General features: G+C 51.2%; 10 protein-coding genes across 10 annotated transcripts; 5 read left to right on the top strand and 5 right to left on the bottom strand.

The window, feature by feature from the left end:
- Window positions 1-82: 82 nt before the first annotated feature.
- On the bottom strand, window positions 83-505 carry CI109_106175 (uncharacterized protein; the record flags this gene model as incomplete). The annotated part of the gene is made up of 1 exon (XM_065967784.1): window positions 83-505. One exon carries the CDS (start codon window positions 503-505, stop codon window positions 83-85), a length of 423 nt encoding a protein of 140 aa, XP_065823856.1.
- Window positions 506-955: 450 nt separating this feature from the next.
- On the bottom strand, window positions 956-1,722 carry CI109_106174 (uncharacterized protein; the record flags this gene model as incomplete). Its single annotated transcript, XM_065967783.1, has 2 exons — window positions 956-1,208; window positions 1,370-1,722. 2 exons carry the CDS (start codon window positions 1,720-1,722, stop codon window positions 956-958), a joined length of 606 nt encoding a protein of 201 aa, XP_065823855.1.
- A 2,294-nt stretch (window positions 1,723-4,016) lies between these two features.
- CI109_106173 (uncharacterized protein) lies at window positions 4,017-5,909 on the top strand (the record flags this gene model as incomplete). Its single annotated transcript, XM_032004939.1, has 4 exons — window positions 4,017-4,048; window positions 4,114-5,104; window positions 5,163-5,254; window positions 5,312-5,909. 4 exons carry the CDS (start codon window positions 4,017-4,019, stop codon window positions 5,907-5,909), a joined length of 1,713 nt encoding a protein of 570 aa, XP_031860738.1.
- Window positions 5,910-6,768: 859 nt separating this feature from the next.
- CI109_106172 (uncharacterized protein) lies at window positions 6,769-9,972 on the top strand (the record flags this gene model as incomplete). Its single annotated transcript, XM_032004938.1, has 8 exons — window positions 6,769-6,987; window positions 7,197-7,310; window positions 7,438-7,548; window positions 7,640-7,749; window positions 7,812-7,977; window positions 8,043-8,135; window positions 8,190-9,788; window positions 9,901-9,972. The coding sequence occupies 8 exons, from the start codon at window positions 6,769-6,771 to the stop codon at window positions 9,970-9,972; spliced, it is 2,484 nt and encodes an 827-aa protein (XP_031860737.1).
- A 210-nt stretch (window positions 9,973-10,182) lies between these two features.
- CI109_106171 (uncharacterized protein) lies at window positions 10,183-11,544 on the bottom strand (the record flags this gene model as incomplete). Its single annotated transcript, XM_032004937.1, has 5 exons — window positions 10,183-10,290; window positions 10,450-10,830; window positions 11,010-11,115; window positions 11,191-11,269; window positions 11,400-11,544. The coding sequence occupies 5 exons, from the start codon at window positions 11,542-11,544 to the stop codon at window positions 10,183-10,185; spliced, it is 819 nt and encodes a 272-aa protein (XP_031860736.1).
- A 1,100-nt stretch (window positions 11,545-12,644) lies between these two features.
- CI109_106170 (uncharacterized protein) lies at window positions 12,645-13,872 on the top strand (the record flags this gene model as incomplete). The annotated part of the gene is made up of 7 exons (XM_032004936.1): window positions 12,645-12,663; window positions 12,730-12,790; window positions 12,861-12,954; window positions 13,042-13,246; window positions 13,483-13,630; window positions 13,719-13,796; window positions 13,854-13,872. The coding sequence occupies 7 exons, from the start codon at window positions 12,645-12,647 to the stop codon at window positions 13,870-13,872; spliced, it is 624 nt and encodes a 207-aa protein (XP_031860735.1).
- Window positions 13,873-14,848: 976 nt separating this feature from the next.
- CI109_106169 (uncharacterized protein) lies at window positions 14,849-16,619 on the top strand (the record flags this gene model as incomplete). Its single annotated transcript, XM_032004935.1, has 2 exons — window positions 14,849-15,469; window positions 15,642-16,619. The coding sequence occupies 2 exons, from the start codon at window positions 14,849-14,851 to the stop codon at window positions 16,617-16,619; spliced, it is 1,599 nt and encodes a 532-aa protein (XP_031860734.1).
- Window positions 16,620-17,116: 497 nt separating this feature from the next.
- CI109_106168 (uncharacterized protein) lies at window positions 17,117-18,388 on the bottom strand (the record flags this gene model as incomplete). The annotated part of the gene is made up of 3 exons (XM_032004934.1): window positions 17,117-17,925; window positions 18,068-18,234; window positions 18,345-18,388. The coding sequence occupies 3 exons, from the start codon at window positions 18,386-18,388 to the stop codon at window positions 17,117-17,119; spliced, it is 1,020 nt and encodes a 339-aa protein (XP_031860733.1).
- A 579-nt stretch (window positions 18,389-18,967) lies between these two features.
- On the top strand, window positions 18,968-20,411 carry CI109_106167 (uncharacterized protein; the record flags this gene model as incomplete). The annotated part of the gene is made up of 5 exons (XM_032004933.1): window positions 18,968-19,072; window positions 19,200-19,471; window positions 19,727-19,835; window positions 19,924-20,153; window positions 20,285-20,411. 5 exons carry the CDS (start codon window positions 18,968-18,970, stop codon window positions 20,409-20,411), a joined length of 843 nt encoding a protein of 280 aa, XP_031860732.1.
- Window positions 20,412-20,774: 363 nt separating this feature from the next.
- On the bottom strand, window positions 20,775-26,604 carry CI109_106166 (uncharacterized protein; the record flags this gene model as incomplete). The annotated part of the gene is made up of 4 exons (XM_032004932.1): window positions 20,775-21,585; window positions 21,649-22,217; window positions 22,279-25,911; window positions 25,972-26,604. The coding sequence occupies 4 exons, from the start codon at window positions 26,602-26,604 to the stop codon at window positions 20,775-20,777; spliced, it is 5,646 nt and encodes a 1,881-aa protein (XP_031860731.1).
- Window positions 26,605-26,914: the final 310 nt, after the last annotated feature.

Raw genomic sequence — 26,914 nt, 5'->3', positions numbered from 1 at the left:
CAATTGTTATTGATTCCAGATCTCGGAATTTGATATCGGCCAAAACCGACCGCAGATGCCGGTTTTGCATAATATATATGTATCAATCCTCTAATGTCCATTCGTTTTCTTCCTCCTCCAAGAAAGCTAGACATCCCGGTGTGCATCCACGCCATCTCACCGGGAGGTTGCTGGTGCCGAACACCTCTCTCCATTCTATACGCTCTTCTGCAGGATGCAAAAAGAGATGCCGCCGGGTTGCGGAGACTTGTTCGAGGTGGCGGGGTGAGGGGCAAGGGTAGTAATACTGATTCAGCGATGCGTCGTCGGGCTCAACTGGGCGATGCGATCGAGGGAATGGATCTTGTCGCTTGGCGTCCTTGCGATACAGGCTGCTTGATGTTCGCAGGAGTTGTAGTATTCGGGGAATGTCTGATTTGTTGATGTTTGGGATGATGTCGTGCATGGCATTGGCGTCAAGCAAGGGGTGAGGGTGGCCTTTTTGTGGCGGGTCCCACTCGTACATGTCGAGGAGGGGCGGGAGGTCGTTAGGTGGACGGGGGGAGAGAAGAATGTTCAGGCAGATGTTTGAGAGTCGTAATATTGGTGTGTCGTAATGTCGTATCAGGGGCGAGAAGCGTTCAGTGGGTGGAGGGGGGAATTTGTTCGGGTGCGCTGAGAAGCGTTCGATGTTGAGGTGAAGGAGGGTGGATGGGAGCTCAGTCTGAAGGTCAGCCTGCGATCACTAAGGGAAACTCACAATCTTGTTATTGCTAATGTTTAGCTCCTTCAAGTGGGCGAGCTCGCCAATGGCAGCGGGGAGGGATGTTAATTGGTTTCCTCGCAGGCTGAGTACGGTGAGGTTCTTGATCTCGAACAGGGCGGATGGGAGGCTGTATGTCAGCGGCGTCATATTGTAGAACGAACCTTGTGAGGCAGTTTTGTCCAGCATAAATCGCGAGATCCCGGTTCTCTCTCATGACCGCTCCTGTCTTGCTCCGTGAGAACGGTCGTACGGGGAGAGATGGGCTGGCCAAGAGAGCTCTCGGAGTGGGGGCGAGGTCCTCTCCTTCTTCGCTCGTCTCGGTTGCGGTGGGCGATGATGGGGTGCGAGGGATGCCCGCAAGACCGCTGGTAGCTCGGTTTGTGCGAGTTTGTAGTGTGCTGAAGAAGGAAGAAGACGCCGGGGCGGACGAGACTCGTGAGAACGTTCGACCTTGGGAAGGTCCCTGGGATAAGTTGGGGTAAAGGGGTAAGGGGGAGCGCACGGCTTGAGGGGAGTATGTGGACGGGAGGGTGACCAGATCTCGCAGGTCGGATATTTTGGTGGAGAGGTGGGTTAGGCCGTGACCACTAGATTGTCAGCTCGCGATTGGGTGTGGGGACTTACGCAATGTCAAGATCTGCTTTGGCAGCGTCGACGCATCGTGCTACTTGCGCTTGCATCCAGTCATCGTCGCCAATCTGCCCTCGTCTTGAACCAGGGCTGCCTAGCGTCAGATCGCTGAACACATTGCTGACCTCGCTCGTGTGACGGGAGTGACTGTATTGAGGAGTGGGGAAGTTGGCGGGAGTAGGCTCCTTCTGTCGTCGCGGTCGGGGAAGCTTATTGGTGACGGCGCTGGATCCGGTGAGATGCTCTTCATGGTGCAGTGTCGCAGCGAACTGAAGTGGTTGGGACGGCAACGAGTCGACCGGAAGCAATGGTTTTGACGCAGCAGAGAACGGGTCGACCGCAGGCATCGCGAGGGTCGTGGAAGGGAGGTGGCGAAGTGAGTGACAAGGGAAGGATCTACACCTTCACAAGCCGTCGCATGCGTGGTAAGTTTCTCATGCAGTGACAAAGATGAATTGATTCAACATTGCCCGGCGGCTATGCCCGCACGCGCCGTCGTTGTGACCTTTACCGCGTCGCAAATATCACTCGCGGAGGTAAGAGGAACTCCGTGTGAGTTCACCGGTTAAAGGGTAAAAGATCATCCACTGCCATGCCAAAAATCAACCCTTGTGCGCTGATCCTATATACGATGTTCGCGAGAAGTGTCGTACCTCTACCAGTAAGTCGAACATAGCTGAATCACCCCAATGCATGCTATTTTGCCAGCCTCGGGCACGATATAGATTTATTAGGATGTATGAGAAGTTAACAGGGAGTAGACAAAGGTATCAGAATATCGCGTCGAAAGATCAGACATGTTGCGGGTTCGTCATTGTGCTTGGCGGAGTATTGACCGGTATTGCCGATAGATAAGCCAGCATGTGAGAGGAGGTTTATCGGACACTCGAGTGATACGGCCGTGAGAATATATCATAGTTCTCACAGACCCAGGGGACTCATCATCCTGGCAAGATAGTCCTAGGCAGGATGAACAACCGACGGCTGTCCCGAATCAGCAAGCGGGGATCCGATTGTTCCTGACCAGGAAGCCAACTTGAGATAGAAAGAACGCCTCCGCGATGTGTCGGCCACAGGAACAACTGCCGCCATACACGTCATTAGTGTATCCACTTGGGATAGTGCAACAAATTAGTCTGGGCTCGGTCGATTCGGTTGATCCATAAAACGTTTTTGGAACCTGTATCGGATGGGAAAAGGTACGCCAAAGGTTGCTAATGAGAGGAAGACCCAGCGTGGTCAGACACGGTGGGTGCCGAAACGTGGCCGAGGCTGTTACTGTCGATAGGAACCAGGGGGGGGAGGGTGAAAGGAAAGGGGAAGAATGTGGAATGAAACGCGAAAAGCGATGACGGCGCGTTTTATTTCTTGTTGCCCGTGTGCTCTGGCAATGGTGAAAACAAGGTTACGTACTAATTGAGATGTATGTTTTTGTTTCCTGCTGCAAACTACGGCATGGCCAATGAACATTCTCATGTCCCGGCCGGGCGCGACTTTCCTTTTAAGGCAATTGGACAAGGGACGAGGGGTTTTAGACTTGTTCTGCGATGATGCAGTGGACTGCGGAAGTCCTTTGGGGTTTGTGGGGAATTCAGGGAAACCAAGACGGGGCCCGATGAGGAAATGTGTGGGGGTATTTTTGGGGAAGAGGCGGGCGAGGAGAGAAGCTGCTTTGGTGGTAAAGGGTCTTTTGTCTGTTTTCTTTTCCAGACATCCTTCGGTGTATCGCCCTCGTTCACCCTTGTGTCCCCTTGCTCTTCCCTCTTTCCCCCCTCAATCTTCTCCGCGGGGCTCAACTGCAAAACAAACACGTTAGCTTCTTTTCCCCTCAGGTCGGTCTTTTTTCAATTGTCTCGTTAATAGCAGAGAGTACTCGTAACTGCCCTTCTCTTGTCCCATCCCCGAACACACCGAAAGCGAAAACTACCTATTGCCTATTCGCTCTTTTCCATTTCTCGACACTGCTCTCTGTCATTCACTCAGCTCACTGCTCGATCGTGTTTCTCTCCCTCTTTTCATTATCCATTATAATCAACATTGTCGTCGACATCCTTCTTTTCAACAATATTGGTACCTTTGGTATATCATCATCCACATCGATTGATCAAACTATCCGCCAATTGTCAACGAAGCCCAAGAGGGAGTGACAGTCACTAGACACGGTTTATAAGCACATCTTTCCCAGCAAGAGATACATCTCCCGCCCATACACGATCGCATCCACTCAGATAGATAGAAGTTTGATTTCAAGGTGAGTGGCAAGGAGCAATTCCTCTCTGCTTTGACATCTGGCGGCAACGTCATGGAGAAGAGCGCTTGTTTCAGGAAGATTGGACGAAATGGGTTTTTGAGCCGGAACATCACTGTCCCCCTCCCAGACCTCCTTTGTCCGGTCTCTTGTTTGTACCGGATGGTTATGCGGTCACCACCTTCCGCAGTTTGAGGGGCCTCGTGGGAGGTAGATGCTCGATTGGCCACCTTGACATCTGCATAATGTCATGTTTACCTTCGACCTCTTGCAGACATCTTCAGGCCGTATGAAAATCGCGCTGACTGATTCTTTTTCCACTTTCTCCTCCCGCTCTCTTCGGTCTTCTCCGGTCCGATCCATCTACGTACATCACAGACATTCACTCTCGTCATGTCAAATACAATCAAGACCGAAGGGTTCAGGTGAGTTACTCATGCATCTGCACGCAGCCATGATCGCTTTTCTGATCATGCTTCACTATACGCAGAATCCCTGGGATAGACCAAGCTCCCTCACGACCTCATATCCACCGACCTTTCTCCGATGGATCGATGACCGTTGAAACCAACCTTCTCACATCGTTAATGAATGCTAGTCCCCATCACCAACCGATGAACAACATGGTCTCGCCATTCTCTTTCTCTCAATCTTTACCTGCTGCCCAACATCAGCCCTTTGAATACAACATGACATCGCCCCTTTCTACCAGCAACGATCACTTCCACCCTGCCGCAATCTTCAACGCCCTGAAATTCGGTAATGAACACCCGGAACCGCCCATCAACCTACCTCCTGCCCCTGCGACAGGCGACTCTCAACAGCGCTCTCGGTCTCAATCGTCATCGCGATCCTCACATGTAGGTAAAGCTCCCACTTCCAGATCTCGACCTGGCCGTAAGTCGATGAACGATGCGCGACCGCCACCTGGTGCGATTCAACGAGGCCGATCAGCCAACGGTAACGGACGAACTCAGTCGTTCCAAGGTCATGCGCGGACGGCGAGTCAAAGCCAAAACAAGCCCATGGGTCTGGGAATCGGTCTCGATACTCATGTCGAGGGCGAGCCGACTGACTCGATCTCACCACCTGACTTTGGAATGGCTGGCTCCTTTGCCATGGCGATCCCCCGTTCAGACAGTATGGGAGCGCCCGATGGCGCGTCATGGGGTAGCGGAAGTGTACCATCGATCATGCCCGGAAGCTTGGGAAGCTTTGACACTGCCGACGATGCCATCATCGACAGTCCAATGACACCCGCTCGTCCTCTTGCCGTGTTTTCCGAGGAATCGTTTAAGAAGCAAAGACGAAGAGAGTGTCACAATCAGGTGGAGAAGCGACGCCGTGAACATATCAACGCCAAGATTGAGGAGCTCAATTTCTTGCTGCCGGCTTCGTACAACAAGATGGCGAATGAAGAAGGGCTTGACGAGGAAGACGAGGAGGAAGCAAATGTTCGAAATAGCCCTGCAAAGAAGAAGGTTAGTTGTGTGTCGTGTAATTTTGGGTCGGTTGGCTGACTAAGCACAACCTGAACAGAAGACCAAGCGCGCTGGATCAGCTGCCAAGTCACAGAAGGACGCCGCGCACTGTAAGGGTCGAATTCTCACTCAGAGCGTTCAGTACATCAGGTCAGTATGGTCCCATTTTGCAACAGTAACAACCCTGACGTAAAGCTTCGCTTGTAGGGACCTCAAACACATGACAGAGATGCAAGCTGGCAGGATCGCTCAACTCGAAGCGATCATGTTGGCGTATGGTATGAACCCCGCTATTCAGGCGCCGCAAACTGTTTCGACACAACAGTCGCAAGTATGGTGGAACGGTAACAATGCCAACGGTCTCTCGAACGATCAACACAACTCGCAAGATTTCGCAGCACTGCATGGGCACCATCTCGAGATGATGCGCCCGAGCCCCGAACCCGAACGACAGTTCTCGTTCGACAACTTTGGTCTAGATAACCATCGTTCGTCCTGGGCTCCCAATGCTGAAGCTCAGAACTCCACCAACGATATTTTGATGGGGTTTGAGCCATCTCCAACCGATGTCTCGTCTTCGTCGATCAACATGCGTAGATCAAGCGCAGACTCCGTCTCTTCCGGCGGGTCGCAGGACGAGGAGGGCAACGGTGCGGATGCGCCCTCGCCCGTCATGGACGATACCAGGGGCAGACAGAGGGAGAGGACCGTGAGGAAGGATTCCCAGGCCGAATTGCAGATGTCCATGTCGAGCTTGTTCTCGGGCTCGCATAGGGAAGAGGATGCGGCGGGGATCAGGTGGTAGAGCGGGGTGAGGGCATGGTAACGTAGATAGGGATGAAACCGATTCTGCGAGCACGCTAGGAAGATCAAGGAAGAGGTTTTCTATGTTCACTGGCTGTATAGCGAGGTCTGATTTTGGCGACTTCGGTTCTGTTAGTGGTTTGACGGACTTATTGATAGGTGATCCGTTATTTAATTTCGTTCTTATAGTGGTCCGGCCGATCAGGTATCATTTTGACGTACACGTACAAGAGAACCAAGAGAGAGTCGTTGTGAGCAGTGTAATGTGTAATTTATGTATGTAGGTATGTATGTGATGCGATCCAAATGCGAGCTGTGAGTCCAGGCGATACGTTACTTGCGTCGCGAGCGCCACTTGGTCACAAATGAAAGGCGGGACCAAATTCGGCGTCATCGAGACGGCGCGAGTGACGCTCAGACTTGTGTTCAGTGTGTGTCTTCGTGTCCAGAGTAGCAAGCAAGCTTTATACCAGTAAGAAAACACACATAGACAGATATCATAGTATCGTCAGAAGTATCAATACGTACGCACGCACGCACGCACGCACGCACGCACGCAAACACGACCGACATCGCGTAGAGATATACCCATACCCGAAAGTAGTTTTGGTCATACGAGAAGGGACAAAGACAGACTGGATCTGTCATCCGTCCGTTCGTCCGAGTACGAGTACGAGTACGACTATCGAGCCGTGCTGTCTGCGAGACAGTCCAGTACATCAGGATCAATTTGCGACTCAAGCAGAATTCAAGAGAGAAGAGATCGACCACAATCAAGCGGTGGCATTATCAGACGACACGATCATTACATTCTCCATTCCCTCCGTGACGAGAACATCGTCATAGTCTAGTCTCGCAAGATGCTACATAACCAATATACTCGTCAAGACGGTCAACCGAATGTCCAACCGAGTAACCAGAACACCGGTTCCGGCGTAGGAGCAGGAGCAGGAGGGGGAGGTGGTGGTGCGGGAGGAGGAGGAGGTACACCTTGGGGAGGCCCGTTCCCGAGCTTACACCTATGGCCATTACAAGATACGTTTGCGATGAAGATGATTCATCTACCGGATGGACAGCGGGTGAGTCAAAGGCGGCAATCGTGTTGATTCTCGTTTTGGTACTGGGGTTGGCGACGGGACTGGTGTGGGGCATCGGAAAGGAAGCGAAATCATTGCCAAGCGGTCGAAGATGGCTTTGTTCTTTCAGAGATTGATAGCCCGCCTTACTGACGGTGTCAAGCTATTTACTATGACATGAATGCCTCACTGACGTTCCCTCGCGGTTGTAGATCAAGATTGGTCGACAGACGAATAATAAAACCGTACCAGGGGAACGTAATGCGTACTTTGACTCAAAGGTGTTGTCGAGGTTACATGCGGAGATTTGGGAACAGGGTGGAAAGGTGAGTCCACATCTTGAGCGGCCCCTCGAAATGCGGTGCGATCTCTATACCCATGGAGGGCGTCTGGGAGGGAAGTGTACAGCCACAGAAAGATTTTTTTGGCTGATTGCTACTGTGCCACCTACAGATCTACATCAAGGACGTCAGATCATCTAACGGTACTTTTATCAATGGAGAGCGACTCAGTCCCGAAAGTGTGGAGAGCGAGCCGTTTGAGCTGAAAAGCGAGGATCAAGTGGTGCGTATCCGACTTGTCTTACGACTGTTCTGCCTATCCACCTTGCATAGAAGCGGAAAAAGCTGACCCGGGTCTCTATGCATTATTGTAGGAATTTGGAATAGATATTGTCAGCGAGGACAACAGAACGATCGTTCATCACAAAGTCGCTGCTAAAGTGTACTGCGTCTTTGGACCTGAAGATGCCGCTTTGAGTGCACGGTGAGTATTTGGCCGTCCGTACTCGAACTTCACAACAGCTGCTGATTAACATCACTATGTAGCGAACTGGTCAACTATCAAAACCAGGATAATAGGGGTATGAGAAGAACGGCAGGACCACCCAATGGACATCCGAATAACCAGCTCGCCCAGATGGGTCCCGCCGTCATGTCTGGGGGCGGGAAATCAAGCGGATTGAGCTTTGATCATGTCTTGACCAAGCTCCAGGTGTGTGCAGGTTCTCTGGAAGCCCAGCCAAAGTGGAATTGCGCTGATAAGTGATATTGTGGTAGGCCGAGCTGCGAGCAAGTAAGGAGACTGGGGCAGAATTGCAGAACCTTGCGTCTACATTCACGGATATCCAAGATACGCTTGGCGGTGGTTTGGTGGGTTCACTCGTGCTTGTATTGGCCACGGTCTGCGCTGACTATATCGCTTAGCCACCATCACAAAATGGTTCAGCAGAGAAATTCATCCCGCCTCAATTCCGATCTGCTTCTGCCGAAGCTCAGGCCGCCTTAGCAGGTCCTCACGGTCAGCAAGCCGCTGCTTTCATCGCCCTTCAAGCGCAACTCAACGAGACACAATCTTCGCTTGCTGGTCATCTGGACAAGATCCGTTTACTCGAGGGACAACTGCAAGAGCACGAGAATATCAAGCATGAAGTATCGACGATGCGCGAGCAGATGGAGGAGAGTAAACGCGAGATGGATCTTTTGCTTGCTGGACATCGAGGAAGAACGCTTGGACGGAGATTGGCCGACGACGACGATGATGATGACGACGATGATTCGAGAAGCGTAATGACGCTCATGGACAATGAAGATTCTGAGCAGAGAGTGAGAGATAGGAGAAGAGCAGAGCGGGAACGACATCCGGATCGACCGAGAACTCCCGAACCAACTCAGCTCAACGGCGATCGAGACGATGATGAGGAAGAAACGGGCAGTGGTGGGGATCGACATTTGCTAAATGGTAATGGTCCTACCCTCACTCAGAAAGAGGTTGCGGAACAAAACGCCGAATTGGTCGCTCGGATTCAAACTCTTTCAAGCGAGATAAGCGAAGCTGTTCAAGTGTCAAAGACACTACAAGAACAACACGAGGAGGCGATGTCGGCCGTCAAGCTTCTCACAGAGAAAGTGGGAGCCTTGGAGACTGGTATGGCTAGTAAAGTGGCCGAGGAGGTGACAAAAGTCGAGCAGCGATGGGAGAGTTGGAGAGTCAAGTTCGAAGAAGGTTGGAAGAGGGAGAGAGAGACATGGGAAGTGGAGAGAGAACGTCTGCGAGGGGTAGTGAGGGAATGGGAAGAGGCGAGTAGACGCGCACATGAGGAAGAGGAGGAGCGGGAGTTGAACGAGCGACTAAGTGGAGACGATCTCGAAGGCGCGGAAGGGGATAGTGAAGAAAACGGAGAAGAGGATGACGATGTGGAGGGACATGACGAGGATGAAGAAGGTGCAGAAGAAGGGAAGAGCGTTCTCTCTCTCGACGGATGGGAGGAAGGTGGACCTACTCATCCGACCGCTGCGTCACTCAACCTTTCGCCCACAAGCTCGAAACGACAACGTCGAAGAAGACCGAGTCATAAAGCTGTACTGGCGGTACGAGCACTCAAAGGGGTGGTCGGTGATGATCCTTCTACATCAACTGCGACGGGTAGTTCGACACCAAAGGGCATCTCGTCAGAATTGTTGGCTTCCTCCCCTCCTGTGCCCGATGTCGCTTTGAGTACAAGTGCGACGGGTGCGAGAGCGCGAAACCGATTTGCTGGAAATGGGAAAGGTCGTTCCAAATTGGCAGGTACGAGTGGACGAAAAGGGAAATCGTCAACCACTGCTCCCAATGGACGAGGCGCAGACGATGTAGAGAGGGAGAGCTCAGAGAGTGGCAGTGGGAAAGAAAGTGGAGATACGTTGAAAGAGGGAGAAGGTGAATTGGTATCGTCGTCGGCATCTTCGTCATCGAGACGGGAAGGAGGGAAGAGAAAGAAGGACCAGAAAACTGGTGGTCTGGTAGGAACGAACGGTGTTGTTCAGGTGAGTGGAATTCACCACGGTCTGCTACGTGTGCAGCTGTGCGCTGTGACTGTTCACGACGTGGCATACTTCGTGGTCTTCAAGCGCTGACATGTCCCTCGTTCCGTAATAGCCTTTACCTGTCTTTACGGTACTTGTCGTGGCTGTTGTCGCTGGAGCTTTGTACTACAGGCACAAGGAGTAACACACAGTATAACTCAAGTGTACAAATAGCATATATTATGATCTCTCGCTTTCATGCATTTATGATGTAGTGATCGCGGGCAAGTGTGGATGAGCTTAGAAGGTGAATCAAGCCCATGAGTTGGAGATTTGATGAATTGAGCAGGTGATGCAGCAACGGTGCTTCAATGCATGCATTGTGATTTATGCTCTGTTACCTCGCTCAACCCGGTTATGCCACCGCCGTCGCTCCTAGACCTCGTTCTTCAGCACCTTCGATAAGCGCTTGGGCGAGGATGGTGTGCGTTTCTTTGGATGCAGTGATGGCTTTTTCGATCATCTGCAGTAAGAGAGGCCCAGCGTAAGTATGATGAGCAGTGGGGGAGAGTGGAAGAGCGAAAGGGAATACAAGATACCAATCCGACCACGCCAAACAATATGGCCGAAATAGAACTGATATCCCTACGCAGCTTGAGGGGGCAAGAAGAAAAACACTCACATCACAAGCTTGATCAACGTCCATCTCCCCTGTCAAGAACAAATTCGTAACTTTGCCCAAAGCTGGCATAGAACCAAGAACGATCGTGCCCTCCGCTCCCTTTTCTTCCTCTTTCGAAGGATCCAACAATGTCTTTCCCCCTTCTCCTTCTTGTGATGTGTAAACACCTCCAACACCTACACCAAGACCTGTCATTTGGATACCTGCATCGGCGATTGCTGCGCTGGCTACCGTCAAACCGGCTGAGAGGACGTTGGAGAGCACGTCGGATTCGAGGACGACAAGGTAGATGTCGATGGATGATTTGGGATATTGGTGCAGGTGGATCGTGGGGAGAAGGGATTGGGTGAGTAAGGCAGAGAGAGGGAGTGGTTCGGTGTCCTAATGGAAAAGACGAAGAAGAATGTCAGTATGGGAATACGAGATGTACAGGTCACGTTTGGGTTCAAGAAAAGGGATCATGGCAGCGATCAGATTGAGCAACAGTTGATAGTGTAACAGGAGGGGTAAGGGAGGAATGACAAGAATGCGCAGCTGAAGGAGGGACGTATTGCACTCACTCGTAAAGGCGCTCGTCTCGGATCAGATGCGAACGGCGCAAACTTGACTTCGACATTCAACGATCCATGAGGAGTATAAGGAGGTGCTTTTGGTCGAGGTCCATATCTACAAATGCCAAGGGGTTAGTTTACATGTACATGCAGAATTTGATGAGCTGTGCAGTGCGACTCAGCGACTCACACTGAACAGGCGATCTTGACACCGCCAGACTCGATATATCCACTTCCGTTAGCTTGTGAGATCAACCCGGTCTTGAGGACTGAACAAGGGGTAAGGGTGTCAGTACGAGCACTTTCAGGCATTGCAATCCGCTTGACATAAAGAGGATGTCCCCACACGAGAGTGAAGCAGCGGTCCAGAGCGTTGAGGAGAGCAGAGACCTCACTCACAGATCGGTCTCGCTTCTAGAGCACCTCGATCAGTCCTTCTCGATGGTCCTGCTTGGTTCTCATTCTCATTCTCGAGAGGTTCGTAGAACGGTGGTGTGGAATGTTCAGGAGCGGGGATACGACGTCGATCGAATGTTGCTGACATGATGAGGGCGAGAGTAGAAGCAGCAAACAAGATTTAGTTGGAAAGTTTGAAAAAGGGATGTGTGGTTGAAAGGTATGGATTCACTATGGGATCGATTATGTGAACGTCTGAAACGATGGAAATCTCGAAATGCGACCAGTTCGAAGATGACGATATATTATCTGCAAAATGCACCCATCGCTCTCTGAGCAACTGCTATCATGACCACTCGTAAGCTGTTGCTGCCATTATGTCTGATTACCCCTGCTGCTGCTGTTTTTGTTTTGTGCATACCATACATCATAGAACATAAAGTTGCAGAGTACAAAATGTAGGCAAGACCCAGGCCAAGTTCACCACCGACAATAAAGGATGACTTCGCTACATAATCCTGTCCATAGCTGTGAGAAGCAGTTCTAGATCCTCCTGTAGAACCCCGCTGGGCCGATAATATACCACCTGCGCGATCACAATAAATACGGGACCACATACAATTTGACTGAACAAAAAGAGGAGTGCGAAGAAATGCAAAGTTGAAATTTGGGTGCGGTGGGTGGACGTTGGTAGGGAGGGAGGGGGGTGTCGAGACTTGCACGTTGGTGTGGAGGGATAAGATTGGCACTGCCACACCTGGGTAAATACCGATTCTCCGATCGTTCGTGCGTGCAGTATCGCTGTCTGCTCGTTCAGTTGACATTTATCTCGATACATAGGTTATTGTGATACATAGAGTCGTTCTCATAGCACATCGTTTTATCTACTCTTTAGACCTCTATACAACCTCGCCGGACGATACGATCGAACGTGGCGATAGTGACATTACCGAAAAGAAAAGGAACTAGAAACGTACTGGACAGAAAGAAGAAGGAAGACCGTTCAAGATGGTGAGTCGCGTTGGACAATATATATCGCCTATCAGATGCGAGGAGAAGCGGAGTACATTTGGAAGAGGGGGAAGGTATTGCCGGATGGTCGGTGATAGAGGGTCTGGGTGGACTACCAGTCGTCCGAGTAAGGACAAGATCTGTCCAAGATTCAACTATTGCGGTCTAACCAAGTTAGAGGTTCAATGCTGATCTACCTTGTTCTTTCCCTCATAACTGCTTTTCTCTCTATCGACTATGTCGACACAACAGCCTCGTGAGTTGCATCTCATTCCTTGTTACTGGTTTGTGACCCGTCGCTGATCCGACTTCCTTCTCGCAGCCCCTAAAGCTAAACACTCCAAGATGGCGACCCTGATCCACTACAGGCTCAAGGTCACTCTGTGAGTAGACAGATTCGCCCTTCTGAACTTGATGCAGAACCAGGCTAATTTAATCGCTTGCGTCACACAGTAACGATGGTCGATCGCTCGTTGGTCAGATGTTGGCTTACGACAAACACATGAACTTTGTGTTGGCCGAATGTGAAGAGTTCCGAACTGTCAAGGTGAGTTCGAGCGTATCATCGATCTTTGCCCGGCATTCCCAGAAGATTATGCACCTGATCGCTGGGCTGACACTCGATGTTCTATAGGGAAAGAAGGCAAAGGGTGCAGCTGAGAACGAACCTGCCCCAACACAACAACAAAAACGAACGCTCGGTCTCGTCATTCTTAGAGGAGAGACCATCGTCTCAGTAACGGTTGAAGGACCCCCACCTGTGCAGAAGGAGGAGTCGAGTTTGTTGGCTGGACCTGGAAAGGGATTGCCTGCTGGAAGAGGGATGCCATTGGGTGCTGGTGAGTTTTGTTTCACTGCGGGGGGCGACGGGATGGAGAGAAGGGCCGATGGGGAAGACTGGGATGGGAGGCACTGTCGTTCGTGTCACGAAAGCCATGATTGCGTTTGGGGACCTGTGGTCTCTCGAAGACGCGTAGCTCCGAAATTGGTGAAAGTGTTGGAGGGGAAATGTGCTGCGCTTCTAGGCGTACTGAAAGCGACACAATGGATCAGAGCTAACTCACCACTTTTACAGGTGCTCCCGGAGCAATGGCTGCTCGACCGATGGCGTACGCCAGGCCACCTCCTGGATTCCCACCTGGAATGCCAGGTATGCCTCCCGGAATGCCACCCGGATTCCCCGGTGCTGGATCATTACCCCCTGGAATGCCTCCTCCCGCTGGGTAAGTGGACGTGTGCCGCGCATCCCGTCTAGCTACCATGTCTGCCACGCTCCTGGCAAGCACACCAGCTGATACACATCTTTTACAGTATGCCCCCTGGCTTCCGACCTCCTGGATTCCCCGGTGCTCCTGGCATGCCTTTCCCTCCCGGACAAATGCCTCCTGGGTGAGTTTCGCGCTCAGCCACCGGCAATATCAGGTTGCTAACATGGTGGTATTGTAGATTCCGACCACCACAATAAACTGAGTCTGAGCGGGAGTGAGAAGCGGGACGAGGAAGGATATCGTCCAATGTGCATTAGACAAAGCAGGAGATGGATCAGGAAGATTATGGCGAGGTGTTGGTGATAAGATAGAGCAAGGTGGAGGTTTCCGCGATACCGTGTTTGTGCGTTTGTCCAAAATTCAGGTTTCGATCAAAAGCTATCGAATGCATATGTTCTGCAATGTACCAGGGATGCTGTCATTGTGCACGCACATCGTTTGATTCATGAGACGCATGATGGTGTGATGTGAGCATTGCCTCGTTGGAAACGCATGTTGACGGGCAGTCTACGAACGAATGACGAGGATGCGTGTTTCGATTCGAGCGTTGTTATTCTTTGTTGTCTTTCACCCACCCACCATCTAAAGTTCTTCTTGTTTTGCTTCTTTGTCTTCGTCGTTTTCCGTTTCCGTTTCTTGATGACCTATCACGACCTCACGAGTATCTTGTATCCTGTATCTTGTATCTTGAGTGAATCACGAATCACGATTACCGTCCACGACGAACACCATCATCCATCACCGTCACTCATCATTTTCGCCCCGAGAAGGGAGCCGGGCTGTCTGCAGACGAGCTGATCATAGAGTGATTGGGTCAAGTCTGAGTTCGACTTGCCTTCATAGTGAGCTTCTTCTTTAGCTTCTTTGTGCCTCTGGACTGGACCCTGCTGATCTTTCTTGTTCTTGTAACACAGCTTGGCGATCGACCAGAAGGTCTGTCTATCAATATCAGGCGTAGAGTCTATATGTCGATCTTGACTCGAAGCGAAACATACGGTTTATGACCCTCTGGTATTCTTCGACCTACACACGACCTAAACGGGCTGCACATAGCGAGCGAGCGCTCCTGCACGTATCTTGGACTGATCTATGCCAAGCAGCGACCCCCTATACTGAAAGTTGGAGGTCTAGCTGTCTTGGGCACCCTCAATCTAATCAAGATCACAACCTACAATGGGGGGCAACGCCTTTCCGACACCTGCTCGTCGTCTCTCACAAGGCCGATACGACGCCCTTCGAGACTATATCATATCTAACCTTACAGAATTGAGGTTGTTCGAAGGTATTGCGATACCTCGGAATCTGAGAGGGAAGACGGAGCATGGTGATTTGGATGTGATCTGCGCATGGGAAGGAGAGATTGGAGGAGGTGATGAGGAGTGGGTTCCACTTGAGGATGGGGTAGTTGCTCATCTACCTGGTTCATCATCTGTCAACGTCGTTGGAGGAGAGCAGAACGACGCCGAGTCCAGAGTTGAATCAGGCGACGCAGCCAATGCTGGATCATCGAGCCACGTCGACAGTCCTGCGATCACGACAACACAGAATGAAGTCTGTCTCTTGTCTCCTGATGAAAGCGGCTTACAAGAAGGTACTCTCCGCGTCCTTGGGAAAGGCAAGATGGAAGAAGGACCGGCAGTCGAGAGGGTGAGACATCTCTGCGATAGTATCAGGAGAAAAGTTGGAGCTGCAGAGTGGAGGAGAAGAGGTGGCGATGTGAGCTTCAAGATACCTTGTGGGCTGCTAAACGGGAGCACTGCCGAGGCAGACGAGGTGGAATACACGACGGACGAGGTGAGTGTGGGTCCTGCCTCAGCAAGAAGGTATACGGATCGTGCGGAGGGATAGTGTGTGGACTGTGCTGACCAGTGGCTTATCGCTCCTTTGGATTCGGTATGACTTCTCGTCCTCCCTGCCGCCCCTGATTCTGCCCTACCATCCCGTTGGCGCTCTCCAACTCACAAAGTTCTACCAAATCGATATCCTCCTCGTCCCTCCCACTTCTCTCCAATTCATCCACTTCACCTCCTCTTACTCCTCTACCATCCTCCTTCTCGGTCGAATCGTCCGTACCCTCTCTCCCTCATTCACACTCCACCTCACGCATCTTACACTTCGACATATCCCTTTCTTCGGATTGAAGCCTGTTGATATCACCCTCACGAGCTCACCAGAGGCGATGTGTGCATGGTTAGGACTCAGTTGGGAGACATGGTTGACGGATGGGGAAACGTGGAAAGACGATAAGGACCTTTGGGAATGGTTGACTGCTCCTTATCCTACGAATGGACACAGACAACTTAGGGGTGATGGCAACCGAAGCTCTGGTTCTGAACGAGAACTTCCCGGGATCGTCGGAGGGGCTGTCAATGAGACACTCACTGAACGAGCACTTCGACGAATGGCCCGTAGACAAAGAACCAAGAACGGCGACCAGGTCAGTACTCGAGGCAGGAGAAACCATATTATCGATCAATTCTTCGACTGGTTACGAACCGAATCGAAATTCGCACAAGCGGATGAAACTTCCTCATCAGGACAGCATAAGATTGCGAGCCCTACCCCTGTGGAAAGGGGTGATACTCCCCAGTTGGTAAAGCGGATCGAGGAGATTGTCATAGACCCACCTTCGACTACAGCCGATATAACGTCTTCTACCTCAGTCTCGGCGATCTCGTCCCCTTCCGGGCTCACACCGAAGACCGGAAGTGGGATCACTACCCCCTCATCGTCCACAATCCTGCCTCTCAATCCCTCGCTATTCGATCCTGACAATCCAACACCTCTCGACAAGTATGCAGAGGACGCTTTAGTATATTGGGGCAAGAGAGAGGAGTACGATGCAGTGCTGGAAGAAAGGAGAGTTGCAGCAAAGGTGATTGCGCAGCGACAGAGGGACAAAGCTCTGAGAAGGGAGGAGGCGGTTGTAGACTTGCAAGGTTGAATGAGGTACCACACGGCAAGTCGGGGGTAACGTAGGAAAGGCAGAGGTGAAATTGTATCCTTTGGGTTGGGGAGTTGATTCTTGGACCTCTGTGCCCATTTCGATCTCGGGAAGATCGGCAGCACCGGAGACACAAATATACATATTCTGTGATATTATGACGACTGCGACGACATAAGTTATTTGATGATCTTTACGAGCAACGCCATATATATGACCATATTTTGATGAGTAACGAGTATATACATACATGCAGGATATGTCCCTTTAACCATGTTCATGATCTGACCCTTAGTCCCGACATTGGTGTTCACATCTATACTACAGTGCGTCCCTTAGAATCCTCCGTCCGAGCACGCCTTTCCTAATCGCCTTAACGATCGACGCTCTGCTTTACATTCCGAGGCCAGCTCGACATGATTCTAGATAAGCCAGACAAATAGTAGTTGTCACCTTCCCTGTATAAACATTCGCAAAGTTGCCATAATTTCCCTGTCTCACTTTGATCCCCAACTGAATCCAACCCCCTCAGATCCTTTCATCGGTGAACCAGTTTCTGCAGTCCCTCCCGATCCGCCTCCGAGAGCTGCACCGAATCTTAACGGAATCGCAGCTTGTGAGCCCATCGATTCTTTTCGTATTCGCTCAGAACCAGAACGGGAACCGGAACTGTGTTGTGGAGTAGGATGTGTATGTGACGAGGGAGTTGAAGAAGCAGTTTGTTGAGATATCGATATTGATATTGACTGGTTTGATATATCGGCATTACGACGAGAGGAGGAACTATTGGATGTCGATGGGGAAGGTTGTGAGATTTGTTGTGTAGGTTGTGGTGGAGTTCGACTCCGACTTCGACTTCGAGGTCTTTGACCTGGAGGTGGGGGCATATTTGTTGATCCAGAACCTGAGCCGGAGCCGGAGCCTGAAGCTGGTGGATGTGGTTGTGGTTGTGGTGGTGAAGGCGATACGAAGAACGTGGGGAATGGACCCGTCCCTCCTCCTCCTCCTCCTCCTCCTCCTCCTCCTCCTCCTCCTCCTCCTCCCCTTTCTACTGGACCGACGGGAGGACCAGTCGCTTCTAATGAGAATGAATGCGATAGAGAACTGTCCTCGTCGACAAGTTCGGGCTCGTACGTGTCGTCCGGCGTTTGAGGGGGTAAGATCAGGTTTGTAGGCATTGATAACGAAGGTGGAAGTTCGGGAAGTAATGATTCGAAAGATGGTGGAATTGGGAAGGAGAGAGTGTGGGTCGTGGTCGTTAGATCGGCGGTAGTTTGGGATGGGTCGGGATGGAGAGGCAGCTCATCTATTGACATTTGGGTAATCATGTCAGCGATGTATCTTCTCAATTTCATTTCACATGTCGAGAAGTCACAGTAAAGGCATATACAAAAGATTGAGACGACCGAGACAAATGCAAGTTGTCGGAAGGAAAGCCTCGGACCCACCTCTGAGCTTGAACTCTTGCTCCGGCACCAACTCCCACAATCCATCATCCCTTCGTCTTCTCGTCCTCCCCGTCAGATCTACAGCTTTTGCATAAGCTTGATGTTCAATCGTAAAATGGGTCTCCCAATCTGCTAGAGTCTCGAATGTGCCGCTGCAATAATCCCATCTGTGGTGGATGGTAGATCAGCTCGGTCCATCACTGGGAGTTTGATGGTTTTGACGAAGAGCAGCGAGGAAGGGGGGATTGCCCTTGACGGGGAAGTCGATGTGACTCACTTGCAGAACACAGCAGCTGGTCCAGGCTGAAGTGGAGATGCCATCTTGTTTTGAAGTTCGTTTGATGTTTACAATTAGTCGAAATACAAGAAGGAAGAGAGGAATGAGATGGTTGTGATACTGCATTTGTTATTGCGAGCGAACATTGCTCGAACCCCCCCTCTGGATTCCTGATTACCACGTGGTGACCATGTGGTCACGAGCTGAGTCAACCGTGAGTTGACAATCCGCGGTTTAGCGATTGTATCCATATGCATAGCTACCCGAATTTACACATGCGTGCGTATATGGACCATATGCATACGACATTCCAAGTTCCAGCCAAAATGTCGTGCATGATGCGTGTGATGCTTCTACAAATAACAACTTTTGCAGATTGAATCACGTCAATCGCTGTCGTTGTCTCTCGATCGCGATGACGTCTTGTACCAACTAACAAAATATCGAAGTCAAGTTAGATAAAAGATCTCCCATCTTGAGATCCATTCTTTCCGACTTCGATTCCTCATATCGCCATACACTAGTATACATATATACTATCCACCATTCTGCTCATCCTCAAAACCCCCTCACGTTCAACCTTCACTCGATCTTCTATACAATTACATCGACAACTACGCAAGATGTCGGATTACGCCAAGTTTGCTGAATCGTCGACTGATGAGAGGGATAAGACATTGGTGATTAGACAGGTCACACCGGAGATTGTGACGTTTTCAACGCCATTTGTGAGTCCTCCTTCGTACTCCGTATACCCCATACCCCAGTCTTTGTCTCTCTGCATGCTAAACGATGCTTCGCGCACCATAACTGTACCACACACACAGTAATTTTTGCTAATACTCGTACGTCTAGACCCGAGGCGGTGTCATCCCTATCGGCGGAAGATCGACCGCCGTCCGACTATCCCGACCTCCCAAACCTACAGTCGGAGCCACGTCTATCCAACCTTCCGCCCAGAGCGGTTCTTCCTCCGACAACCAAGTATTCGTCTACGTCTCAACGCCGCTTACCCCGGCTACGAAGGAGACTTTGAAAGAGTTGGGAGAGGTGAAGTGGTTGGTTACGCCGGATGGGGAACATGGGATGTTCATAAAGGAGTATGCAGAGTATTATAAGGATGCGCAGTGAGTTGGAGCTCTTTATCACAATCGACAGACATGTGGGCTCTGTGCGAGGGGTTGCAACGAGCTGTGTCACGATATCGAGCGAATACAATGTGGGCAGCAGGTCGAGACGTCGATAAATCTGCGTGGTAGGAGCAAGAGACCGTCGATCGCGTTGCGAGTCAGATCGACAGAGGGGGGGGGTGGGGTGCTTCGCTGTGATATTACGCGGAAAAGCGTACATGGAATACTTACTGATCAGCATTCTTTTGCCAGAGCAATCGGCCTTGAACGATTCAAAGAGCAGAAGCCTGAAATCTCCTGGTCCGGTTTATTTGGCAAAAAGACCGATGGTGACAAGAAGACTTATGGTTTCGAGCCAGAGGTGAGTGAGAGTCGCAGTGCCAGCGCGATTACGACAAACCTACTAGCAGAGGTGATAACTGACCCATTTTCGGTCTTTGGTGATTTAGATTACTCTGCACCAAGTCGCCGCTCATATCAACCACGAACTGACGGCTATCCACCATCCGTCCGGAACGCTCATCGAAGCGGATTTGCTATTCAACCTTTTCCCTGTCGAACAGTATTCGAGATCAGGGGGATTACCCTTCTTCTTCAAGGCATTCTCATCTTGGAAAACAATGAGTCCGGGTGGTAAGACACACGATCTGATGGCTGCGCAAGTCATCAAAGATAAAGAGTGAGTGGGGCTCTTCCCCTTGATAGGCAGAAACGATTGTTGCGAAGTGCGAAACTTGGAGTAATCACGAAGGATTAAAGTGGATTGCGAATCAGTGCTGATATTATCTTAACCCCTTCCCCCCCCCACAGATTGCTCAAGAAGGAACTTGTCCCTATCAACTCTGCGAAGTGGGATAGGATCATCCCATGTCACGGAGACGTGATTGAGACAGGAGGGAAAGTCGCTTGGGACAAAGTGTGGGGAAAGTATGCATAGGTTTTTGTGCAATTGTACTATACTGAAGTAGTCAAAGTATAATCTGAACTGTTTTTATTCGCATGAATCGGTCGGTCGGCCTACTGAGTGGCGTCACGAACACGTCAAGTGATGTCGGTTCCGGATGTCACTGGGATGTGCATTTCGACATGGCAACTTGGGATGACTTCATTGCAAAGCAAAGATGGGACCTTCATTCTGCAACACGTCCTGCCAACAGACAAGGGAATCCAAATGTGCATAATTGACCTATTATAGTGCATATCTCATCAAGAAATCATCAAATTCGTAAAACCATATCGTATAAAGCATTCGTCTATCATATCCTATAAACCAGACCTCCCCCTTCAAAAGATTAATAGATCATACCCTCTTCCCCTCAAAATTCATCACCATATCTTTTACGCTCTCCCCCCTCTTCCTCTGCTCCATACTCATCGCTCTTGCCTGAGCGGGGGTAGCAGCTGTCTCGGAACTATGAGCGTGTTGTGATTCCGGGAAAAGCTTTGCGATAGCCGAGGATCTTTGTGTCATACTGGGCTCGAGAGGTGGGTACAATCTTCCACCTTTGGTAGAAGGGCCAGGGGTAAGAGAAGAGAACGTTGGCCAGGATGACGAGCTGCTTAGTAATGAGGAAGATGGGGCGGGGAGGGAGTAACGCGGATTTGTTGTCGAAGATGTAGGTCGGGTAGTTATTGGTGGTGCAACAGGAGCAGGGACAGTCCACGCATTCGAGGTTGGATGAGGTATCGATCCCTCAACTCGTCGTCCTGGAGGAGGAGGAGGGAGGACAACCTTTCCAGAACTGGGAACACCCGCATTCACCTCCTTCATGTTGTCGGCCGCCTTCGGCGTCATAACACCTTGGAGATCGCACAACAACCCTCGTCCTGCTCTCTGCTTCTTCCCACCACCCCAGACATACCCCAACATCCTCCTGATCGTGGATGGAGGCTCGACACCAGCACCGCCTGCGGATGTCGAGGTCGCTTTGGGAGTCTGCAAGATCGTCGAGTTACCCTCAAATGTCTCGTCAGGCTGGTTATGCCTCGTTCTCTTTTTGGGAGTATCGAGATGACCTTGGGCTGAGGGAGACACCGTGGAAATTGTTTGTTTCTCCTTGATCCGGTTGACGCGTCGCTCGATTGCTTGCACTCGAAGAAGGATCATCTCGCTATTCGAAATTATCAGCTTTGACGTCCCTTAAGCTGTGCAGCAGAAGAGCTGAACCACTCACCGATCCCACCCTTCGCCTTCCTGTTGCAAGAATGTCTTCACCACCCTCTCTGGATCCCATTCCGTCGCAGTACTGGGACTGGAGGAAGCACCAAATGTGCTTCTCCTTGCCCAAGCTACCAATCCTCCAGGAAGACTCTTCACTTCCCTTTCCTTTGTCCATTGCTCCTTCTCCTTCCTGTACACCTTTTCCAACTTCTTCCACTCTGGTACACCCCATGACTTTCCTTTTTCGGCTACCACAGTCTTGTCCACCTCCTCATGAGTAGCTGCGGGAAGCGCCATTGTCCTCTTCCTCTTCCCGCTCGATTGGGGAGTACGAACATATGCCCCTGGAATGGGATAATCGTCCGTTGCAAATGAGAAAACTGACATCGATCTTGCTCGACTCATCGATCGACTACGACTTCGACGCTGCGAAACAATTTCAAGCTCTGCTTCATGTAAAAGTTCTTGTTTGTCGATATGACGCGAGGTCATTGCGGAAGCGGACTTGCGACGACGGTGAGACGGAGTACCGATCGCAGATTTGGAAGAAGAAAGTACACCATGTTCGATGTAAGCGTGATTCTATCATAACGAGTCAGCATCAGCAATCGTCTTCCAATGTCTGGAGGCGATCGACACTCACCAGCTTGAGAATAGCAGCAGCCCTGGCCGCAGCTTTGGGATCCAAACTCGACACTTCCACAACTGAACGGAAACTATCATTTCCTACTTCGTCATCGCTGTCGTCCGTTGTAACAGCTGCCAGTTCGTCGTGTAGTGATCTCCTAGGCTTTCTAACGACTACAGAGCGGTCGGCTTCCGCCTCCGCCTCTGTCTCGAGGCCACTATCCTTGACAGCTGGACTGGAAACGACACTTCCCTCGATGAACGGTGACGAGCTCTGCTGTTCAGACTCCGAAGGAGAGTCAGGAATAAACTGCTGAGATAGCTTGGAAGATCCCGCTGGGCGGTGTTGAAGCATCCTTTCCAGGACCGAAATGCCTTCCGAAGTACTCGTTGGGAGTGTTGAGCCAGAAGCACCGGACGCAGGAGTAGAAGCTGACTCCTCAATAGGAGTAGCTTGCAATGGACGCGCAGTTGTGGCATTTGGAGAATGCAGAGGAGTCGTGGAGGTGGGAGAATTGCTCGCGGTGTGTGCAGCAGGGGCCGGAGTCGCCGGTCGATTTACCTCCAACGCTTGTGCAGGGCTACGCGGCGCAGAAGTCTCCACAACGGGGTCTATGGCCACGCCGGTGCTTCGATGAATTGGTGACCCTGGGACGTTTTCAGGTGATTCCGACGCTGAGCAGTACTCGCTGTCTTCAGTATCAGGTTCGATCTTGATGATACCCCGTTCGACGAGTCGAAGAATGATCTTTTCTGGTATTTCGACAGGAGGTGAAGAGTGTGCTGCTTGGTCGACTTCGTCTGTCTGCTGCTCGAGCTCGGGCGATTCTTGACCCTCGTGCAACTCCGGCTGTTCCACCGAACTTTGGCCATCGTAAAGGCCCGATTCATCCTGCTCGTCTTCCTCTTCACTTTCAGCCAATTCTTCCCTGTGGTCGGCCTCTGTTGACCTCTGTGATCCTTCCTCGTCCGCCTCCTCATTCTCGTCTTCCACATGGCCACTCACATCCCCACTCGAAAGATTCCACGCCTCGCTGTCAGCATCGGCGGTGATATCACCAACGTGAGATCCCTCGTCGTCACCTTCCTCAGTGAATGGTAAACTGACAGATCGAGCGCGAGACACGGTTGGTAAATCCGCTGCCTGCTCTTCAGTCGTTTCGCCTTCGTCTTCGTCCTCAGATTGACCATCATCTTCAACTGCCGATTCTTGGTGACCGGTGATCCCCGCTGGGTTCTCCTCGATAATCTCGGTCCGCTGCTCACAGATCTCGGGTTCCTCGGCCGGTAGTGAGGGATCGTCCGACTCGTGACTGTCCTGTACAGCAGGAGATTCGACTCTGTCAGACATTGTTGCTGTTCCCTCGACTTGTGGGAGCTCGACTGTTGGCGCAAGTTGCAGCACCGGTGTGGACAATTGCTCGAGTACCCTATCAGCTTCTTCCAATAGGTTCTCCCGCGCTTCAAATGTCGAGCCAGCTGCATGCTTAGGCGAAGTTGCTTGCACCGCGCTGTAGATATTGAGGGTGGGGTAGGCGTACTGCTCGCTCGCTGACCAGGTGGGAACTGGTGTGGGAGGGACTTCTTCGTGATGCTTGATCAAGACGAACGGTGTTCGAGGCATTGATGAGTGTCTGTCGAAGCGAGAAATGGGAGTGGGCGATCTAAGGAGCGAGATGTCCTGCTGAGGAGGTGATGGTGCGATCTGTGTCTCTTGCTCAGTTTGTGCAGGCAAAGGGGAACGAGCCGATATGCTATCGTGTAATGATTCGCGCGATTCCTTTATTGAGTCATTTTGTTCAGACTGAGCGTCCTCGTGAGAGGGTTCCGCTTCCTCCGGGCCAATCACGAGAACGTCCTCGACAGTGTCCGGTCGAGACTCCTCAACTGGCGCATGCAAAGGAGACGAGGAAGGTAGTTGGTTGTCCTGAATTTCTTCTATGGTCGTTTCGGTTTCTTCGGATTGTGTGTTTACGTCGTAGACATTCTCGTCGAGCGAAACATCTGCGATCACAGGACTCGAAGGTCGCACGACTGCATCAATGGGTTCAGGATGAACAATCTCCGACTCAGGCGACGTGGCCGCAGCTTCGTGGTCTCTTCTTTCATCTCCAAATTCGTTGCTGATCTGAGATCCCGGATCGATGACCAAGCTCTCGTAGTCGTCGACGTTCTCTACGTTTGGTGCTTCAACGCTATCGGTTGATAAGTCCCACGTCCCAATCTCCCCTTCTTGCGTTACGTCTCCCAAGTCCTCTTCCAATTCCTCCCTTGCATCTATATCCTGTCGAGACGGCAAGAACGGACTAGCTTCTCGTTCAAGCTGTTCCTCTTCTGCCTCCTGTTCAACTTCGTTCTCGTTCTCTTCCATGACGGTCTCTTCCATGGTCGATGCTATCATAGAGCTCATGTTCCTCCGTTGTATGACATGCACGAATGTATCCTCTCCTACACCTTCATCGTCCGAGCCATCATCTGACCACGCTGGTCCGGTGTCATAAAACCCTTCGCTCGCATCGCCGATGGGAAGCAGTGTGAGGTCGTCGTCGTTCCGAGAAAAGGTGGGCATAGTTGGCGAAGGTTGAGAATCGATCATAGGTCGAGAGGAAACGGTCTGAGAAGGTCCAACGGAGGATGTTCGAATACGAGATGAAGATGCGACTGGTTGTGTTACCTCTTGGTCTACGTCCAGACCTAATCCCATCCCATCTCTAACCTCTTCTCCGGGTTGTACATCGTCTAGTCCTCTGAGCAAGAGCGGATCATCGCCTGGACTACCGTGTATAGGCTTGGGCAAGAAACCTATCTTTCTTCCACTAAGAGCTTGAAGTAAAGGAGTAACACTCTTCCTAGGTTGACTGCGAGGTGTTCTAGCGGTCGCTGTCGTGGAAGCACGTCGAGATCTGGCTGAAGCGGGTTTCGGAGTTTGCGTTTGAGATCGGCTCAGCGCAGATGGAGTGATCGTAGATCTGCGTCGCGACTTGGCTGGTGCTGTTGACGGGACAGCTCGAGTACGTGTTTGGGCTGGTGTAGCCTTTACCGTGTTGCGTTGAGAACCGCCACTACTCCGTCGACTACCCGCACTACTTCTTCGATTCGAAGAATTGCTTGACGTCGATTGGGACAAAGTCGCACTGGGAGTACGGGATGTTGAAGCTCTCCCCTGCCCCTTTCCTTTGACTGTACTGGGGGTGGCCGCGGCCTTCGGAGTGCCCAACCCCTTCACGCGTACAGGAATGACCACCTCGACCCTGTCCCTAGTCTCGAACGGAGATCTCAATCTGAGTGGGGCCAAGGTACCTCCCTCACCAGAAAGCTCATCCAACCGGGGTGACTTCTTCCTTCGAGGGTTTGGCGAAGGGTCTTCTCCTAACCTCAGGGGTGTATCCCATTCTGCGGTGATGTCGCCCAACACGGCAGAAGGTTCGGTACTGACTCGGCGAGGCGGTGTGTTTGATGGTCTAGCTCTGATTCTCGACGCTCGGAAGGAGTCGTTGAGTGCCAACGACGCGCCACTGAAAGATGCCATCTCATCGGATTGCGATGAAGGTGGAGTGGGAAGCCTCGAGACTGGATTTCGTAGCGATGACGATGGACCGGCAAGGGCAGTAGTTCGCTTGGCGGTTTGAGAACGTCGTGGAGATCCACTCTGTTTAAAATTCCGCATCAGCTGAAGTGAGTCGTGGGGAAAGACAACTTGATCACTCACCTGCACTTCTTGACTGTTGGCTGGTGTCATTAACCCTCCCCGAACCCTAGGATCAGGTGTCTCGTCGTCACTAGCATCGGTCAGCTCAAAGCCTGGAGAGGTAAAGCTCATCTCTGGGGGCCTCATGTTCAACAACAAAGTGTCGTCTTCGTTGATCAATGCGTTCATGTTCATCGTCATCGAGTGTCTCGGTCGATACGGAGTAGCACCGGGAGCTGAGGTCATTGTCGTGTTTGGTGACGATGCTGGAGACGAAGATGGGATGTAGGCGGTCTGTGACAGCGGCAAGGTCTGAGGTGACTTGGCGATGAAACGTGATAAAGAGTTGAGAGACTTGTTGGGCGAGTAGTAGTTGAACGCCCTTGACTTTGGAGTCTGTTTGGACTTGGTCTTCGACGTTGATGATTGAGAATGCGAAGTCATGATGTTTTCCGTCCTCTCGCCTAACACTGCTCGCTTCTTCGTCCCGCTAGACTGCGAAGAAGTAGGGATGCGAGACTTGGTCGCATTCTTGGTGAAGATGGGTTGGGATGGACTTCCTCCGGAAGACCTTCGAGAGCTAGTAGCAGATGAGGTGGACACTCGCAGGATTGAAGGAGTCGTAAGATTCGGTTCTCTGACCGTTCGAACCATGATTAATCAACGAGTAGGCGTCGAGAGTGGTGTAGCTACTGAGACGTGGAGACAATCCTGCGAGGTTGTCAATCGAGGTCAGATAGCGATGTTTGCCGCCTATGTTCGAGTGATCGGATGACAGTTTTATACCGGTGATGAGGACATGGGCCGCTGAGCGTTGTTTATCGTGTGATTGGCGTAAACAAGAGATGTCAAAGCAGATATTGTAATATTGATGGCGAGAACAAAAGAGTGTGAGGATATGTTAACGATTGACGATAGTCGGTCTGACAGAGATAGAAGTGAGTATGAGCTAAATGGATGAGAA

Source organism: Kwoniella shandongensis, chromosome 11 (assembly GCF_008629635.2).
Source record: "Kwoniella shandongensis chromosome 11, complete sequence".
Classification (NCBI taxonomy): domain Eukaryota; kingdom Fungi; phylum Basidiomycota; class Tremellomycetes; order Tremellales; family Cryptococcaceae; genus Kwoniella; species Kwoniella shandongensis.
The sequence above is the reverse complement of the archived record's forward strand: the minus strand, read 5'-3'. Positions and strand labels throughout refer to the sequence as shown.